This window comes from Delphinapterus leucas, chromosome 9, assembly GCF_059928025.1.
Source record: "Delphinapterus leucas isolate spDelLeu-1000000601 "Yukka" chromosome 9, BTC_Dleu_Yukka2, whole genome shotgun sequence".
Taxonomy (NCBI): domain Eukaryota; kingdom Metazoa; phylum Chordata; class Mammalia; order Artiodactyla; family Monodontidae; genus Delphinapterus; species Delphinapterus leucas.
The window spans coordinates 15,797,037-15,817,772 of record NC_143137.1 but is presented as its reverse complement, the minus strand read 5'-3'; the positions used below and the strand labels follow the sequence as shown (position 1 = coordinate 15,817,772).

The following is a 20,736-nucleotide window of genomic DNA, read 5'->3' as shown; positions in this document are numbered from 1 at the left end:
CACACCGCTTTGCATCTTTCCCATCACAACTGAAGAAAACTCTCTGGATTGGGCAAGATCATCTTCCAGGTGGCAGAGTTCCTTTCTGCCTTTGTGTTAGGAAATGCAGGGCTGACGGGGCTAGAACACCAGGGTGCTGGGCTTCGGCCCTGAGCAGAGCAGCCCAGCCAGACCTGCAGCCGCCGCAGCTGCCTGATGCTGCCACCCCCTGGCCCTGTTCAGCTGTAACCATCACCGAACATTTCCCAAGTGCACATGAACAACGTTTTCATTCGGCAATATGCTAACATTAGCGTTGGCTGAGGGGTGGAGAGGGCCGTGAATTGACATTTTCTCTGAACGAAGCAGATGCACAGTTGCCTTTCCTCATATTATCTGCAGGCAGAAAAGTGAGGGATACCCACACGGAGAAACCACAGGAGAACGAGGGCAACGCTTCTGCACCCAGAAAGATCATCAAAATGCAGCATTTGACAACTGGGTTCCCTTGCTTACATGTACACAATGATTCTTCCTTTCGATATTTTCATACTTGTGCTCAATAGTTTACAAAGTCACTCTGTGTTAAAAGAAATGTTTAAAATCGAGATAATAGTCAAGGTATGAGCTTTTTTGAAACAGAATGTAGATTTAGGCTATCCATCCTCTCATCGGCAAGAGGACAGCTGGGGGTGTACCAAGCTCTTCTTCAAGAGAGGCTGGGACGTCGGGGTGCTGAGGGAGAAGAGGCCTGTGGAACCATCTGCTGGCCCCGTCAATGAAAGGGGAATAATAATCCTTTCTTCCCTGCTCCGGCTGTAGTGAGTCGGGGCATGGGGGGGCCTACCGTGTAGGATGTATCCTCATCTAGGGAAGCCAGTGGAATCATAAATAAGCATAAAGTGTGTGGCTCAAGTCCATTTAATCCCAGCCCTTTGGAAAGACGTTAACAGGGTTAAGGGTGGACCTTTGGATCCAGCCCAGTTCATCAAGGCCAAGGGCAGGTAAGGAGGGATCATGTTTCACCTTAAGGATCCATAGTGAGGGGAAGGGACCTGTGACCCTACTGTCTCAGTTCACGCACTCCTCGATATTTAACCAAGGTGGCAGCCATGGGGAACTGGCTGGGTGGAGACGTGGCCGAGGAGAGGACAGAATACAAATTTACCCCGTGATCAAAGAGAGACTGTTTCTAGTTTAAAAACATGAAGGTTTGAGATCATTCTGAGTTAGTTTTCTCTCACCCTAGAGATCAAAGATGGGACCAGCCCATTCGAAACCTGCAACTATGTGACAACCTCAGGATTATGCAAACCACTTACAAAGAGACCACACCTGGGCCACCTTCCTCTGCAGCCGTCACTGGCCTTGTGTGGTGACGGACTGCTTGAACATGGCTGATCTCAACTGGAGGCGCTGTAAATTTAAAATATATGCTAGATTCTGAAGACAGTCCAAATTGAGCATAAAATATCCCACTAATGACTTTATACTGATTGCATGTTGAAATGATAATGTCTTGGATATAGTGGGTTAAATAAAATATATGATAAAATTAATTTAACCTGCTTCTTCTTAGTTTTTTCTAAGTGCCTTCTAGAAAACTTAAAATGTAAAAATGCGGCTTGCATTATAGTTCTCTTGAACAGCAATGGTCTATACTAACATAATGCTACAGCTGTGAAGACCCTTAGGGATCCAAACGTATCCCCTTTCAGATTTAGAATGTCTCAGAAGAAGTTAGGGAACCTTCCAAAGCACCTCTTCCTCCTCCAACTGCAGTACCTGCCTCCTTGCACTTTTTACCAGGATAAAATTAAAGTAACTCATACTGAAGCCGAATAACTTTTCTCCAATTAATGCAACGTGTCTATATATTTAATAAGACCTTGTACACACACTAATGTGATTGAGGGTTGACATATCCTCACCCTAACCCATCAAAACTATTCCATATCTGATTCCTCCTGGAACCTTGTCACTGACAGAATTCTGACAGCCTCTACAGTGACAGATACACTCGCTAAATAAAGGGTGAGCACCTTATGTCACATATATACCCGACACTGCACTTGCCTCGAGCCAACAGCTTTTCTTCATGCATCCATCAGGATGCCTCTTCTTTATATAAACACTCAAAATTTAAAGTTTCATATTCGAAACTGAAAAAAATGTCAATCATGTACCTTGATAAACATTTCATAAACCCCATATATCTTTTACAAAACGTCTAACGAGGTAAAATAAAATAAAACCTGGTTTTACATAAGGTATAAGACATCAAAGTTTTGGGCTTCCCTGGTGGCGCAGTGGTTGAGAGTCCGCCCGGCGATGCAGGAGACACGGGTTCGTGCCCCGGTCCGGGAAGATCCCACATGCCGCGGAGCGGCTGGGCCCGTGAGCCATGGCCGCTGAGCCTGCGCGTCCGGAGCCTGTGCTCCGCAATGGGAGAGGTCACAGCAGTGAGAGGCCCGCGTACCGCAAAAAAAAAAAAAAAAAAAAAGATATGCAAAGTTTTGATTCTGCATGACTGGACTACAGAGGTTACCACTGAGAAAAATAACTAGTTCAAAAGTATGTATCAGTTCTAGGGGAAATACACTACTTTTCATGGCTGTTGTAAAGGACCCACATACAAACGTCTAGTGCAGTTGTGAGTTACGTAGAAGGATGTGAAAATTGAAGTTAGGATCACAGATAAGGTACCAAAAAAGAAAAAGTGCCTATAATATAATTGAAAAGTTACATTTAGCCTTGTGGAATACCCGTTAATATGGTCTATTTAAAGAAGAGATGCTAGAAAAGCTGGGGAACAAGGTAGTCTGCGTGTCAAGTAGTGACATTAATGGCACCAGAGAGTATAGAAATTCAACACTGTGATTTGATCTGGTCATTAGGACCCAAGAGGGAGGTACCAAGTCTCTCTCATTCTGGGTTTTGTCCCAGACACTCTCTTGAAACTATTTCTTGAAAACCAGCAGTTACTTCCTAGTCTCCAAATCCACAGTAATTCCTGTCTCTTCTTAAGAATGTAATCACTGCCTCTGTCTTGAAACTCCTTTCGGGTTTTTTTTTTTTTTTTTCCCTCGACAGAATAGACTACTGGTGGTTCTTCTGCTTCTATCTTTCCACTTTCCTTTTGAAATTCAGCTCTGACTCCTAATTATAAATGTTTCACAAGTGTCTGGACTTGGCTCTCTTCTTTGTCCTTTATGCTTTGAATTCCCATGTTTCCAAACACTTTCCTAACTGCAGAGAATACCTCAATACCACATAACTCAGAACAGTGCTTCCTTCACGTATCTGCTGAGTAGAGGAAAGGAAGAAGAAAGCAGTGAGGCAGAGAGAGGTGATGGGAGGTGCAGTGGGTAATGGGGAAGTTTGGAAGGTGGAACTGCCAAGCCAGGATGAAGCCCAAGATATGGAGATGGAACAGGCAACCGATGTGGATTTGAGGTAACAGTCACTTAAGTCAAGAAAGAGGAAGGACTCTGAATTCAGGACACCAGGCATATCCCCATAGTCAAATAATTTTGGAAAACACTGGGTTAAACAAAGTGAAATAGGTTTGGCTTCTTTAAGACTTTATAATGAATTTTATAAGCTAATAATGTGTATTAGAGTCTCCAAGAATAGTAAACATTACTTTCCCAACTGAAAAATGTTTTCCTCTCCGCAGAAAATCTTAAAGGACCAGTGCAATCACTGTTTTATTTTTTTCTGGTTGTGTTTATTAGTATATAATGTGTATCCAGTGCTGCATTAAGTGTTCACGCGCCGTGAGAGATAAAATTAGAAGATTCCATTGCTGCCTTTGAGAATAAAACATTCTAATTAGGAAGAGTAGAGAAAAGCCAAAGATAGTTCATAATAAAATCCTATGAGATCAGACTCCAAATACAGAAGAAAAGACACTGGACAGCAAAATCTAAATGTCACGATTCTCAATTATTTGCCTTTGCTAAATATAGCAACCTAAGTAGAGGGCAAATTGAGAAACAGATGAGACAAACTGGGGAAAATACACCAGTGATATTAAACTTCAGCCCAACTCCATCGTTTCTCCAAAAATGACTGCAAAGGGAACCAGTTATGATCTTTATGCAAACCAATGTTAGCCAACATTCTAAGTTTTATTTCCACCAGTAAAAAAAAAAAAAAAGCCATAATTCAATTGTGTACACATACTTCTCCATAGTTGTGACCAATTATTAAGAATATATGGAAATAGGTCAGTTTCTGTTTTAAAAATAATTTAGTCATCTACAATCCTCATTCTAGTGATGTGATCACATCCTTACTTTGTGGAACAGGAAAGGATATAGCCTAGTGGAGAGAGGGAAATCTAATTTAGAAAGATCAAGTATGAATCCTTGAGGGCAATAACAAAGTCCCTCCTAACCCTTAGGGGATTGGATTCACATGAGAGACAGAGGTTTGAGGGGATTGGAAAGACTGTGAGGTGGGAATGAAGGAAGAGAAATGTCTTAAGGAAAACAAAAGACAAATGGAAGAAACAAGGGAAAGAACTAGATTCTCTTTCAAGGACCTACCGTTCCATCCCCACCACAGGCCAGAATCCGCAGATTTGGTACTTTCCTATATAATTCAAGCCTGTAGAGGATACAGAAGGAAAAGTAAATAAAAGAGCATATCACCGGCCATAGCAGAGGGCATGATTCCAAAACACACCAAAACGAAGAGGGGCGTGGAGGGTGTCCACTGGAGAAAATGCATAACCGCGAGAATGGTAATACCTTCAAAACTAGTCACCGAGTAGTCACCAAGTACTGGTTCCAACAATCGGATTAGGGGCTGGCAGCAAACGTCACTGGAATGGGGTTTTAGGGTGTCCTAGTGTTTTATTTCCCATAATTCCTATTAATGTGTCAACGCACATTTTCTTCACTAGTGTCAAATTCCTTCTTTTTCTTTCCATTCTTCTCCCTCCTTTCTCAAAGAACATCAAATCTGATTAGCTTTTCCCAGACCTATTTATTTTTCAAACCTACACTTCCCACTCTTACTCCTAGAAAACCTTCTTCAGAGAGATAGGAAGGACACCCCATTAGCATTATTACTACCACACCCACAATTCCATCTCCCTCTCAACTCACCCGCTGACGCTCAAACCCCCATTTATACTCCTCAGCCCCAAAAGGGAAGATTTACTGAAATTTCTTTATTTTGAATTTGTCTGCTTGAATTTAGATCCTTCCTGTTGTCTCAAGAAAATGCAATGATACTGTCCCCGCTAAAATGTTTGCTTAAGTGACAATTTCAATGGCTCTATTCCAGAAAACATCACCTATTTAAATCAAATCATATTTTTTTCTGAAAATAGTTCCTGTCCTGCCATGTTCTTTATGGTTATCTATGAAGTATCTACCTAAAGTCTAACTAAAAATGATAAAATCTTAAGTAAATGTGAAAGGGCAAAAGTAAAAGGGAAAAAGCAGATTTGCCTTAATACATCTGAATGCAGAAAAAAATATAGAAGTCTTATAGCAAACTCTAGTGGCAAGGAAGTTCACAGATTAAGAGAATGACAACAGAAGTTAATTTTCATAATTAATGTTCTCTCGTAGGCTTAAAATATGTAATTTATCTATTTCATACAGGAATATTATTTTCTAGAAATTATCTGAGCTTGTGTTTCTTTGCCTCTGATATTATTATTTATAAGTAGTTATAAAAATAATTAGTATCTCTTTAGCTCTAATGTTTACCAGATGATATCTGAACTACCTTATTAGGTGGGTTTTAAAAAGGGAACCAGACAACAGCAGAAATGTCCCTGCTCCTTCCCACCATGTACCCCTCCACGAAAGGGAAGATATAGGACACATATCATCTACAGAGAGACTTTATTTTTCACCACTTCGAACAAAAAACAGAGAATGAAATTTCTGAGAGGCTCAGATGAAGGACTGAGCAGGAATTAGAATGTCTCTCCCACTCTGGTATGGAATCCATAGGTATAATCAATTAATCAATCAAGCTCTCAAATGGACACAGATGCATACAATTTCTAATGCAAATAAATGAAAATATTCATAAACAGAGATGGCCCTTCTCCACAAAGATACACTTACATTCCCATTAATGTACATCTCCAAAGTGGTACATGCATAAGTAGAAAAAGGATGGATCCTTTCTCGATTCAGATTTGCTCATAATGTACAGTTACATGTGTCTAAGCAGCAAACACACTCAGAGTTAACATCTCAGAGGGTAAGTGTTGAAGGAAACTAACCCAGTGAAGAGGGAAACAGCAGATGAAGTTTTAAAGGGAGGACAGTGCAGGTGAGCAAGTAGATGAGAGACGGTCAGAAAAACACTTCATGAGGTCATCAAATAATAAAGCTTGACTCCAAAGCAGAAAGTCCTTCTCACTCGCCTAAAATAGTAAGAACCATGGAGGGTATTTCCAGACTTACGCGTCTTTTGGCCCTTCCTGAGAAAGATCAAAGACTTGCCGTGGGTTCAGGTACCACATGAACATCTGCATGACCTTGGTTCCCTGTAAGGACAAAAAAAATGACAATAACAGGAAGAAATTTCCAAATATTACCTGCTCATTTAAAGAATAAAAATAAATCCTGTTCTAAAAAATAATATTGAATTATAAACAGTATAGAGTAGCAGTTAAAATCATGGACTTTGGCCATCGATATACATAGGTTGAATGCTTATATTAGGCTCTGTCTAACCTGTGTAACTCTGGGCAAGTTCTTTAATTTCACTAAGTTCAGCTCTCTTCTCATTAACATGCAGGAATAAAAATGCCTAGTTCACAGACTTGTTGTAAAGATTAAATGCAATAATGTCTGAGGAGGACATCAAAGTGGTTGGCATGCAACAAATGCTTAATGATTAGTATCTATTGGCCTTTACTATCATTATTTAACGTATGAAAATCCACACGGGGAAGTTATTAGTCAACTTATGTAATTTAACATTACTTTTTACTTTATTGTGCAGATTATTGTCTTTGCATAATATGAAATAAGGACAGTATTAGCTAAGTATGACTTTATTGAAATAAATGTTTTTAACCACAGCAAAAGTATCTCAGGCTCCCCATACTTAAAATATATAATTTCTCTAGTTCGTGCTATCAACTCTTACCTGGACATTTTTCAATTTCCATGTATACATCTGTGTCTTTTTCTCTCTCTCATAACCATTTTTGGAGTGTCTTAAGTAACTGTGACATTTATAGCGATATCATGGCAAATACAAAGCAGTTCTGGAGATCACTTCTTAAAGTGAATTGAGCAAAAATCAAATTAAAGAAGAATTTTTTTTTTATTAAGCAGTATCGAAAGAGCTTTACAATTGAGTAGGGCGCCTCATTTTAGGTCACTACCAACCATAGCAAATAATATTTGATCGGTTGGGCAGCATCCGTTGCTTATAACTATCATCCCTTTATTAGCTATCAGGATTGCTCTTCCTTGAAAATACTCCTAAGTTTGGATACCTATACACTGTATTTGAGAGTCATCCCGGTACAGTAGAAATAGCACAATATTTGAGTCAGAGCTAACTTGGGTGTTCTAACTGAGTGACTGTGAGAATTTATCATCTTGCAGAAATTCAGCATGTAAAATAGGGCAATGCCTACTTTCCAAGGTGATTATGAGAATTAAATGAATCAGTAATAGTTTTGTATCCAGCACAGTATGTGGCACAAAATAGGCCTTTGTAAATGTCAGTCCCTTTCTTTTTTGTTCCTTGTTAATCTATTCATTAAACTACACTTGAGCATGTGAGGGCTAAAGTGTAGTTTATAATTATCACACTGCTATACCAGTTGTTAACAGAGGCCAGTGTAGGTCTTTTGTTCCACAGTTCATCCAAACCTATAATTTAAAAGTTCTGCTTTATCACGTGCTTGCTATAAATTTAGGAATAACATTCTACCCTTAATCATTACAACTAATCCTTCAGTTTCGCCAAATGACATACTTTGTTTCCTACAAAATCTAGATATAGATTTAGATACATAATAATAACTAAATACTAAACCATTCTCTTCTTTCCACACCAGGCCTTGGTATCAAGTCAGTTGGGGATTATTTCAAGTAATCTTTTATGTTTCATAGGTAATACCAGAGTCATTCTAATGACCAATCAGTTTATTAAAAATTTCCAACTGACTTGCTGGAAAATTAATTTTTCACTTTTAGATTCCTAGGGCAATGTGAATTGTAGATGTTAATTACTCCTTTGTTGTCACCTTTGGCTATGGTGTGCGTCTCAATTCCAGTTTCTCTTATATATACAATACTAGGTAATTAACACCTTTCAAAAAATAAAAAGCATTGAGGTTTTTTTTTTTATCTTCAAATTTCTCTAAAAGGTTTGAATGTCCACACCATGTTGGGTTTTGCTCATTTTCAATTTGTGTTACTTTGAACACCTAATTCTCTACATTTATCCTTTTGACAAAGGGGTATTTTTTAAGGCTGACAAGTTTTGCACCCCACGCTTCTAGGAGGTGCCACTTAATGTTGCAGCCTACTGGAATAATGCTCTCTAGAATTGGGCAGGGATGACTTTCATAAACATGCAAGGCTGCCCTATCAGAGTTTATATTCAGGCATGATATAATTTCTTATTTTAAAAGTAATCTTTCTAAAACACATTCATTAGCAAAAATGATAAGTGTCTGAATGAAAGTATTGCATTGTCTTAAATCAATCTTGGTGGGTAAAGAAAAGAGACCTAAAACATTTAAGTTAGTTCTATTTACTCTGCTGCTACCTCTAGGATAAGCTACTCAGTGCTTTAATAGAGATAATTTATTGAATAGAGCTGAATGGGTTGACAAGTACTAATTCACCAGGAAAAGAGTAACTTATTTCTTTCTCACTGACAAGATTAAGTCTACTCCATCACCTACACAACTGACTAGCGAGTTTCAAATACTCTCATAGTCATCACATGCTATATGCCTTGTAAAAGCTGAACTTCTGTGCAAGAGTTTTATTTTTCTCTAAATGAAAAAAAAAAACAGCTTACACATCAATTCTAATACGCTCTGGAGTGTGTTCTCATACATATGGTTGTAGATGTAATACCTCAATGACCACAGAATTTTCTAAGATAGCTTGAGATTGGGTATTCCTATGGAATGAAAAAACATTGTTCTGTCCAGCTCCAGGTATCAGGGAACAGAGTGGGGCAGAATAAAACAACTTCCAAGAAAATAGGTAGATTGTTCCAGAGGGGAACGAATAGGATTCATCCATTCACCTCCTATGTGCTAGGCACGGTTTCAGGTAAGGGGATCAGGAGATGGACAAGACAGAGAAGATCTTGTTCTCCAAAGGAAGTTCTCTGAATTATTCATGAAAAAAATATAATGATTTGGGGAGTATAGAGGATCAAATAAGTATGGGTCAGCTCAAATAGCAGCACATCAATTGTCATCAAAGCACTGGAACTCTCATGTAGGGCTCAGTACTCTATGTTACTAAGCAAGCCTTGGTTTATATCATGGAGGCATTATCTAGCTCATGAAAAGAACTGTCCAGACAATAAGAAAGACCTGAGGAAAATAACAGTGGGAGGAGGACGTAAAGAAATCTCTTAACCCAAACAATCCCAAAAGAATACCTTATTGATTCAATAAACCTGTATTAGGCTCCGACTCTGTACCCATGTGCACACCCAGGAGCTCAGGAGACCGACCCAAAATAAATTCGTTCACTAAAGATGGTAAATGCTATGATGAAGCTGTCTACTGAGATGTATGAGTGGCTGGAGGAGATACTCTTAAGCCCAACTATGGGGATTGGACGAAGGCTTCCCATGTATGATGTTTGAACTGTGTCTTGCAAGATGAGTAGAGTTAACCGTTTCTTTTTACATGGAGTAGAGGAAGAAGTTTTAGGGTAAAGGTACAAGACGTGTGAGACAGCAAGGCATGTCACGGAAAAACTATATTCATTTCAGTCTTTGGACCATGAGGCAGGGGTGGTGGGAGATGAAACTCCCAAAGTGAGTTGTAGATTAAGTCATGTAGGCTATGGAGCTCAGGCTTTATTTTGCAGGAAATGACAGTCACTGAAATGTCTTAATCAGAGGAATTGGACTCACATTTTGATACATCAGTCTGACTAGAGGCTAAGGAGCTAGACATCTAGGCCCTAGACCTATCAAAGGGGCTAGGTGGCTTGGTTTAGCCACTGCGGTACACTGATGTCTGCTCCTCCAAAATTCACCCTCAATGTGATGGTATTAGCAGGTGGGGCCTTTGGAATAGGCACACAAAAAGATGCCCAACATCGCTAATTATTAGAGAAATGCAAATCAAAGCCACAATGAGGTATCATTTCACACCGGTCTGAATGGCCATCATCAAAAAGTCCAAATAATAAACGCTGGAGAGGATGTAGAGAAAAGGGAACCCTCCTACACTGTTGGTGGGAGTGTAAACTGGTGCAGCCGTTATAGAAAACAGTATGGAGATTCCTTAAAAAACTGAAAATAGAGTTACCACATGATCCAGCAATCCCACTCCTGGGCATATATCCGGAGAAGACTGTAATTCAAAAAGATACATGCACCCCAATGTCCACTGCAGCACTATTTACAATAGCCAAGACATGGAAGCAACCTAAGTGTCCATCGACAGTTAAGTGAATAAAGATGTTTTATATATATATTTATATTATTTTAGATATATAATATAAATATACATTTATATATATACATACACACACAATGGGATAGTACTCATCCATAAAAAAGAATGAAATAATGCCATTTGCAGCAACATGGATGGACCCAGGGATTGTCATATCAAGTGAAGTAAGTCAGACAGAACAAGACAAACATCATATGATATCACTTACATGTGGAATCTAAAATATGACACGAATGAACTTATTTACAGAACAGAAACAAACTCACAGACATAGAAAACAAACTTATGGTTACCAAAGGGGAAAGAGCGGGGAGGGGGATAAATTAATAGTTTGGGATTAGCAAACATACACTACTATATATAAAACAGATAAACAACAAAGTCCTACTGTGTAGCACAGGGAACTATATTCAATATCCTGTAATAAACCATAATGGGAAAGAATACACAGACACACACACACTAAATCACTTTGTTGTACAGCAGAAATACAACACTGTAAATCAACTATAGTTCAATAAAACAATAAAATAATGTTTTTGATTTATCCCTAGGTTGAGCATCGTAGAAAATAACATCTTCACTGAGGCTGTTTGTTCAGTATGTAGAAATAGTCTGGGGACTCAGATTGGAAGTTACTTCCTCTCTTTGTCTCCTCCTTCTCCCCACCTGGGTTGACCTTCCCTGGCCTGACTTAGGAAGGGCCGGCCCTGGTCTGGGGAAGCCAGTATGAGCCTGTCCACAGGCTGAACATCCCTCCCTCCTATAACCTGCTGATAAGCTCCCTGGCAACTCTGATCCAGGGGTCCAGCTCATGCCACACCTGTACCCTGGGATTTCACAATGAGCGTCGTGAGCACCCAAGGCCGGGACCCTCGACTCTCAGGACCGGCTGGCCAGAATAATTCCAGTGGTCGGAACACCTGCTTACAGGGAATAGAGCCAACATTTTATAAGAACTTTAAATGGAGTATAACCCATAAAAATACTGAATCACTATGTTGTACACCTGAAACTGATATAGTATCATTAATCAGCTATAGGTCAATAAAAAAAGGACACTTGCCTAACCATGAATGTATAATCTAAGTCACTGAAAGGTGAAATTCACGACTCATGAGCGTGAAGGAGACGCAGTGTGAAAGCAGGAAACATTGAGAGGCATCAGAAGGGTCCATACGTCTCAGGTACAAACATGTTAATGAGTCACACGGGCATCCAAGAAAAATGATAAGTTTTGAAGTTAAAGCGGCGATAAGCGTAAGAGAGCGGGCCTATTTCTCAGGCCCTCAGGTTTCCACACCGGGGAGGGCATCATGCGGGAATAAAGTTTCTCTTTCCTGTACTACCTCTTTTCCGCAGGAGGAGACACTCAAAGTTGATATCACAGCCCCTAATTCTAGTGACTATTCCCTCAAATAGTTCACATCCCACCAATAATAGCCGTGCCAATAACCTCTAAAGCTTTGCAGAACACCCAGTACATGTCTACCTGAAGAGTGTTAGAAAAACAGAGACAATTATTCTGAAGCATCTGTTTAAAAGAGGGATTGTTTAAAAAGAGGACATAAAAGCAGTCCCTATAATGTGTGCAGCTCAACATACTCCTGCCAAGTGCTGGAAAATTTCCGAACACACATAAAATACTGAAGGAAAAAAAAAGCTGTAGGCATTTTACTTGCCAGCAGATGGCGACATCGTCTAGTCATTTAAAGAACAGAAGCCTAAGCAAGTTTTGTGCGTGTGCGTTTTAAGTTTGAAGTCTAAGCTTCAAAAACAGAAGAGGGGAGTGCTTTATATCTAGATACAGATGAGCAGAATAAATCAATCCTTTAAAGGCAAAAATCAGGATTTAACAACAAGAACAACAAAGTATTTCTCTACTGATTGCTGTCAGCTCTTGAGAATCAGTGAGGTCTCAGCTGTAGCAACACTGGCACTAGGGAGCGTGTTAGAAAAGCGGGATTTCAGAGCCACCTGCGACTCACTGAATCAGAATCTGCATTTTAACATGATCCCCAAGTGAATCACATGCACATTAAAGCCTAAGAAAAAAAACCCCATGATTCTCAACACTGGCTAGACAAGAAAATCTACTAGGAACTTAGACCAGTTAAGGGGTCCTGTCCTCACAGGCTCTTAGCATGGGGTGCAGCAGATATCGGTCTTTAAGAGCTGCCGGGGTTATTCTGACATGAAGCGAGGGCTGAGAACCACTTCTCTGAGCTACGAGATGAGCCTCCTTGAAGAAAGTAAGGACAAGCTGAGATGCTATTTTTCAAACAAAAAAATAAACTTTCATCTCAAATAACTTCTCACCCACTGTGCTCCTCACACAAAGCCCAGGTAATCTCAGAGACCCTGATATGACTCTTATTTATGTTTTCCTAAATGTGTTCCACAAAAGACCTACATCAGAATCGTGGGAGATGCTTGCTAACCGGTAGCATTCCTGGGCCTCAACTCAGACCCACTGCATCAGATTTTATGGGGTGGAGCATTTCTAATAAGTGTCTTCGTGGGTTTTATTTACAAACAGTTTGAAAGCCTCTGGACTATAAGAAGGGAGTAAGGGGCACATATTCAAATAGAATTTACCTGGACTGAACACTAGTGTCAGGCGGAAATTTCCTGAATTTTCCGGAAACTGAAAATTCCTAGATAAGAATTCTAATGAGTGATATTTCAAAGGTTCTCATGACTGAGGATGTCAAGCAAATACAGAGGTCATGTTACTAATCTCAACTTGTCTGTAAGGTAAATAGAAGTGAATGGTCTCCCTTCTCAAAACAGAACAGCACACTATGTAAGGCTTGAACACAGAATGCTGCAGAGCGAGAAACTCCAGGTAGGAAAGGGTATATGCCCCCCACCCCATTTCTCCTTCCTTGGGTTCACCTGCTTCGTTTTCACTGCCACCCTCTCTTCCCCTTTGGCCCTTTGTCTCAACTATGGCTCATTTGGGTCCGAGAGAATAAAAGGAGGAGGGAAGGGCTCCCCTGGTGGTGCAGTGGTTGAGAGTCCGCCTGCCGATGCAGGGGACATGGGTTCGTGCCCCGGTCTGGGAAGATCCCACATGCCATGGAGCGGCTGGGCCCTTGAGCCATGGCCGCTGAGCCTGCGCGTCCGGAGCCTGTGCTCCGCAACGGGTGAGGCCACAACAGTGAGAGGCCCGCGTACCGCAAAAAAAAAAAAGAAAAAAAAAAAGGAGGAGGGAAAAACTATGAGGAAACGAGATTCAAAGGAACTGAGGAATAAGAAACTCCTTCCTCTGATTGCGTTTTGCCAGATGGAATGGTTTGCTTCATCCTCTGACTCGCCATCCTATGGCTGAATGTGCCCTCGTCTGCAACGTGAAGATCATGTTATGGTCACAGCTCAGGAAAGGCTAGCCCTGACAGGGGAGTAAGATCAGCCCTGACCGTGACTCTGCCCTGCTCACCACAATCGGGGGATCAAAGCTGTACCATCCCAACACTGAAGAAGGAACCGTAAATACATGAAGCCGCTGGAGGTCAGTTTGAATGATTCTAATTGTAGATGGGTGTTTGGATTTCTTTACTGCTTTCTCCACATTTCACGCTGTGCTTAGAAACAATGCACAGTGTTCTTCATATTTATTAGGCTTAGTAAAGAATTCTACTTCAGAGAGGGAATATATAGAAATTTAAAGTTTTGTAATATTAATTTTGATTTGGTTAGTCACACTTCTGAGAATCCTAGATATTCCGGAGGTAACATCTTTAGGGCAATGCATTCACAAGCCAGAGTGCAGCAAGTGGCAGAAAAGTCGCGAAGCCTTTTGTTTCTCACAACTGGCCATTTAAAAAATTTGAACACCTCACTGTGATCTCAAATTCCTCAAACTCATTTCAACCTCTTCCCCAAAATAATTGTTTCCCTTTCCTGAAAACCCATCAATAACAAAGCCACTTTCCAGATAATTAGCTGGAAAATCTTGATGCTCTACTTCCTTTTATGTATCCTCTTCATCCACGTGCCCATCTATCCATTCATCCATGATCCACCATTAGTCCATCTGTCCGCCCATCCATTGATCAATCCATCCATCCATTGAGCTATCCCTCTATCTGATTTTTAAATTTTTAAAAAAATTTTATTGAAGCATAGTTGATTTACAATGTTGTGTTAATTTCTGCTGTACAGCAAAGTGATTCAGTTTATATATATATTCTTTTTCATATTCTTTTCCATTATGGTTTATCACAGGATATTGACTATAGTTCCCTTTGCTATACTGTAGGACCTTGTTGAGGGAAGGATTAGGAGTTTGGGATTAGTAAATGCAAACTATTGATATTATATATAGGATGTATAAACAAGGTCCTCTACCCGATTTATGCTAAGTGAATAGACTCCTGACTTATATATATATTCTCTATGTGTCTAATTAATCTTCCATTATATTACTCCTTTGTTTAAAAAATATTTTTCAAAACTAAAAAAACTTTAAATAGCAAAAAACAAGTTTTCACTATATAAATCCAAAATCCTCAGCCGGGTTTTAAGACACTGCTCCCTAGGTTCATTCTAACCTCTAATCACATTTCTAGTAACTTAATAGGCATCCTCTACTCACCATACTGTACTCAAAATGAATCATTTTCATCACAACATCCCATCTTCTACACATACTGCTTATTAAACAATTATTTGTTCACTGCTCTTTGCCGTATATTAGACATCATAGGTTCAGAGGTGCGGCCCCCGGCATTATGGACACTGTATCTTTGCAGTAAAGGCACACGTGGAGCACTTATGCTGCAATTCACGTGATACAGGTGTGTGCCATGGACGATAGGGGCATAGTGTACAGGGCGATTAATTTTGAGCAATAGTTCAGAAAGGTGCTACAGTAAAGGGTGAACAGCAATGTGACAAGAGAGGAGGAAGAGGACATGACTCCAGTTTTCTCTCCTCTGCACAACTGAGTTGTACACATCTTCCATTTCAGCCACTTCCCTGACACCATTTCCTTATCACTCCCAAGTCACCGCTTGCCTCTGAGCTTCCACAGCACTTGCGGTCTGATCCACTCAATTTACAACTCACGTATATTTAACGTTGCTCAGATTCTTTCCCCCATTTGCCCCTTTTGTGTCATTAACAAACACGATATCCTTATCACTTAGGCGTCCATGAACTGTTTTCTATTTAGTGAAAGAGGAAGCAAACTTAGATCATCTCTGAAGTCCCTGTCTTTAATAATTCATACAGAGACTGAAACAGCAACAGGCTGTATCCTAACTGGACCGTCCCCTCCTCAAAAGCAGAGATCACCTACAATTTTCTCAATGCCCTAGAGAAAAAGCTGGTGATAATTTAACAAAGGCATTTTATATAAAGACTGTTGTGATAAAATATATCAGACATTAACTAGCATGTGGTGGCTCAGGTGGCCAAAATCATGGAGTTAATTACATTAGCTTTGCTCTGTTCCTTGGTCCCCAACCACACCCCCAATCCTAGTTCGGCTACAGCGAGCCCAGAGGTAGAGAGGGGGTAAGATTCAGGGCAAACTGAACCTCACTCCTGAGAAACTCCTCCAGTGGCAGTGTCAGGCTCACCATCATTACGACATGAAGATAATCATTTAGCAACTCAAAAGAGCAGAATGTTGAAAATAGATTATGTCTCTGCTTACAGCACGTTTCTTTTCCCTGTTCTCTACAATGTTAATACAGACTTTTAACACAAGAATTATTATTAAGAATTTTGAAGAAAGGAAGGAAAGGAGGGATAATATTTTCTTTAAATTACAAGCTCCCATAAGAGAAGCTTTACTATAATTAATGCGATCTGGAAAAATGCCCATTAACTTTAGTAATAAGAACATCATTTTGGATCAATCCTAATTCCACGGCTCCCCTCCTTATATGGGGTGACTAAAGAGTTTTAAATCTTTTAGCTGTTTAGCGTGATACTTCAGGGAATCTGGTCTCAAAATGTAAAATGTGCACTTCCCTTCATGGACACAGGAAATATTTTATCATCCAGTCTCACGTGAAAATAACAGAAAATCACAGCCCACAGAAGAGTATTGATAAGAAGCCTCAGAGAGTGGGAAGAAAACTAGATGAGGAGACAAAGACCTGGATTCTAGAACTATTTCTATCCTTTAAAGAGCTGTGTACTTTAGATATGTCATTACATTTAACTTTTCTAAGGCTATTTCTTTATCCTCAAATGAGGCTGATAACTAATGATTCTATAGGACTTGGGCAAAGACCAAATGAAACCTGTGAAACGTAATATAGTTTTGCTAGCCTTGGTGGTATCTGTTGTTCATGATTATCATGAATAATAAATCATTAATCTCTCTTTCCTCTGAAGAGAGGGAAAAAAGCAGTCGGGTCTAAATTACAATAGAAAGAAAGAAACATAAGTTTATGAAGGGCTTCCTAACTATAGGAGTTGAGAAACCTGAAACATATTAACTAAGAGTTTATAGAATGACCTTTCTTGAAAATCTGTAAGGAAACTATTAGCAGTTAGGTTTTTGAGTACCTCTAGTAAAGCCTTATGTGGAAGTAGAGGGATAGGTCCTAGAACCTCTAGGCTTTGCCTAGCCCAGTCATGTGTGAGGCTGTCCCTTGCTGGAGAAACTGGCTGTCTTCCAATGCTAGGGGTCCTACGTGGTGCTACTTCACTTGGTGTTGGGAAATGTGTTTTCAAGAAGGCATCAAAGCCTCCAGGTGAAACTCATGAAAACTGACTTACCTGGTTGCCTCCACTCTTGGGGTTCACAAACACAAGCAAAGGTTTCATGAGAGGAGAAGAGATAGGTTTTATCACAAAAGGACGACCTTTGTTTTCCTAATGAAGAAAGAAAGCAGAACTATTGAGACATACATCTGTGACTTCAAAGGCAGCCCCAAAACAATGAAAGTGAGAAATTACTAGCACCACCGCTACCCCCTTACCCCCCCAAAAAAAACCCCGCCCCACCCCCCCCAAAAAAACTCTGCACCTTGTTTCACAGGGCTAACTCAAAGTAAGAAAGTATCTCAAGCTATAACTTGCTCCCAAGAATTAAGCCACGCTTTTGTTTTTATTCTGTATACTCAAAGCGTTCTAGAAACGTTCTAGCTCTTATCTTCATCTTTATAATCTTTGGGATAATACTTCCACAGCCAAGTGCAAATGCTCTGATTCTGAAGTGGCAGGAGGTTTCATATATATATATATTTTTTTAAGGAATATATATATTTATTTATATACTTATTTATATATATTTGTGTGTGTGTGCGTATATATATATATATATATATATATATATATATATATATTTTTTTTTTTTAAGGAATAGGCAGAATCCCAGTGTGGTTAGAATGAGGTGAAGGAAAGAGTGGCAGGAGATAGATCGGAAAAATGCGCTTGGCCAGGTCAAGTCAGACAGAGGTGGCTATGGAAAGGAGGATGGATTTCACTGGACCATCACCCTCAAACACTTACTTCAGTTCCTCTTTTACTGGCTTTTCTTTTAAAGCTTGTTCTCTTCTTCTTCCGGTTGGAAGCCTTCAGCGAGTTCTGTAGGGAAAGAAGGGACCACCTGAGCTCGCAGGCAGACGGCCCACGAGCTTTCCCATGCAGAACCATCTAGAAGGTGACGGCAGCACATGCTGTTCGACGTTCATGCTTCTCATGCTTTGACACTTCCAAGCCACTGCTCATGGGTAAGCCACACACAGAACCCAGTCGCGTGCTTCAGAGTGAGCGACTGACTCCCCACCACACGGAGAGGCAGGGACTTAGAACCCTGGAGGCTCTCATGGACTCACATAACAACACATGTTATACCTGCCAACCCTCCCAGTAAAAATGGAAGAATCCCAAATTCTCTGAGGGGCTCCAGTCTCCCGCCCAACCAGGTCCGTCTCCCGCCCAACCAAGTTCAAGTTCATCTCCTGGTATGGAGATCACCTATGTGGAAATGTAAAAAAGGAGGCCATTTTTCACGTTTTCCTTTTTTGTGTTTTTTTTTCTCTTTTTACTTTTTATAGGGAATGACCTGTTCATAAAATGACTCAACCCCACTGGAACTTTATGATCCAACTCCCCTATCAGCATTAATGGCTTGGTTTCAGAATGCAAAGACTCGAGTTACTTATAATAAGAGTGGGAGCCACTGCTCTTCCTTTCTCTGGCTAAAGACCCATTAGTTTAAAAAGTCCTCCCTCCCCTGGTAACATTGATTTTTTTTTTTCTTCTCATAGAATTGCATCCAACTTGCTGAAACACAGTGACCCCAAATTTACATTCTCAGTCTTTCTCTTTCTAGGGATTTTACGGACCCCAACTTTGTGATTATTACAGCTATTTATTCTTAATATTTGATACAGATGCTTTGAGAAGAACCTCTCTCAGGGGACAGTCACAGCTCACTGGCTGAAGACAAGGCAAAGCCAGATTTAATTAGTGAAAAGCCAATAGTTAATTAGATTGCCATCTTCATAAAGGCAAGCTCTTACTACCATGTCACAGAGTTTTACAGAGTGTTGAAAGCCTAAAATACAAAATTCTTAAAGTCTTATATAAGTATATACATCTGCATTGTTTGAGCAATTAGATGTTTTCAAACAGCTTGAAGAAACTTAGGTATTCATTCTTCAACATTTTAGAGTACTTTTTCTTAGCATTCAAAATAAACCTTAGTCTAGAGTACATATAGTAAAACATCCAAGTTACAAGACTGAAACTATTTAGTTTTTATTTTACTTTCGTTTGAACCATGAAAAAAATAAGTTGATTTGTGGCCTGTGCTCACCAAGGATGAAGGAAACTTTCTTGGACAACCATTTGTCCCAAGGTTTTCTTCCCCCCATCAGATTAAAAGAGTCTTCAGGTTCTCTGAATCTCCCCAGAAATCGGAAGTTCATGGGTGTTCGAGATTCCAGGTGATTTGTCATCACTCACTCTAGACTATACTTCTCCTGCAAACAGATCTCCAAATTTCCGAATTCCTCTTTAAATGGGTGTACTGCCGTGCCCCTCTTTGGGAAACTTTTGCATTCTTCGAGTATTTGCTATATTTTGACTACTTTCAGTTTTATTAAAAGGGAAGAAAAAATTACTCGGAACCTTTAAACTTTTAATCAGCCAAATATTCCAAGAAGAATGCTGAAAACTATTAGACCGACAGAAGCTGTATCTACTTGATGGCACTCAGTGATGCTCTGAGTACTGGTACTTGGGCCCCAACAAACATTCTTATTTAATTTGTTTGGGGTGAAGCCCAGGCAAAGATACTTTTTAAAAGCTCCCCAGAATAGAACAGAATAGAATAATAAAATAAAATAAAAGCTCCCCAGGGAATTCGAATGTGTAGCCGGGGTTGAGAACCCCTGTTTGAAGTACAAAGGGCAGAGTGAGTAGCCACATGTACTGCGGTAAAGCCAATCACTGCGGTAAGGAACGTGAGGTGTGGGATCTGCCAGGCTCGGTGTGAATTCTGAACCACCCTGTCACTTAGATCTGTGACCTTGGCCAAGTCAGTCAAACTTCTGAAATAACAGTTTCTTAATTTTAAAATGAAGTTGATAATACCTACCTCACAGGACAGTTGTGGAGTTTAAACAAGAAAAAGGATGTGAAGCAGTTAACTTGGTATCCATCCCATGAGAAGCACTTCCATAAATGTCAGTTGCCTCGTTCATAGCTCTATATCCCCAACACCCAGCACAAATGCCCGGCACACAGTAGGAACTCAAATCGTTGTGGAAATAATAAACCAATATTTTTAGAGTTCACAACATTGAGTCTTTCCTGATTTTGAAAAGGATCCTTAGGAAGTGAGTGATTTTTTCCTAACTTCTTTGCTGTTTTCGTTCATTTAGTGCCAAGAGCAAAGCAGGACCCCAAGTGCTTGCAGGAGCACACTGTCGGCCTTGCTTCTTGACAGGACTCAATAATTAAACTCCAAGAGATAGGTCGAATGCATCAAGCTGAGGTTGTTTCCTAAACTTGCCTGATCACAGAAATCATAGTTCTTCAGGTGATTCTGATGATCAAGTATGTTTGAGAAACAGAGGTTAGAAAAACACATCAAAATAAGGCTTGATGTCCGAAAACAGGGC

At 40.0% G+C, this 20,736-nt stretch overlaps 1 protein-coding gene across 2 annotated transcripts in view; it reads right to left on the bottom strand.

The window, feature by feature from the left end:
- DGKI (diacylglycerol kinase iota) overlaps positions 1–20,736 on the bottom strand; it is a 452,138-nt gene that overhangs the window by 200,475 nt on the left and 230,927 nt on the right. The window contains exons 9-13 of one of the 2 annotated variants that reach the window (XM_030759800.2): positions 18,461–18,583; positions 18,116–18,190; positions 17,381–17,476; positions 6,420–6,502; positions 4,533–4,593 (exon numbers count right to left, since the gene is read on the bottom strand). In XM_030759800.2, coding sequence (XP_030615660.2) covers positions 4,533–4,593; positions 6,420–6,502; positions 17,381–17,476; positions 18,116–18,190; positions 18,461–18,583 — 438 coding nt within the window. The remainder of the gene's footprint in view (positions 1–4,532; positions 4,594–6,419; positions 6,503–17,380; positions 17,477–18,115; positions 18,191–18,460; positions 18,584–20,736) is intronic. The other variant, XM_022580220.3, reaches the window with a different exon arrangement.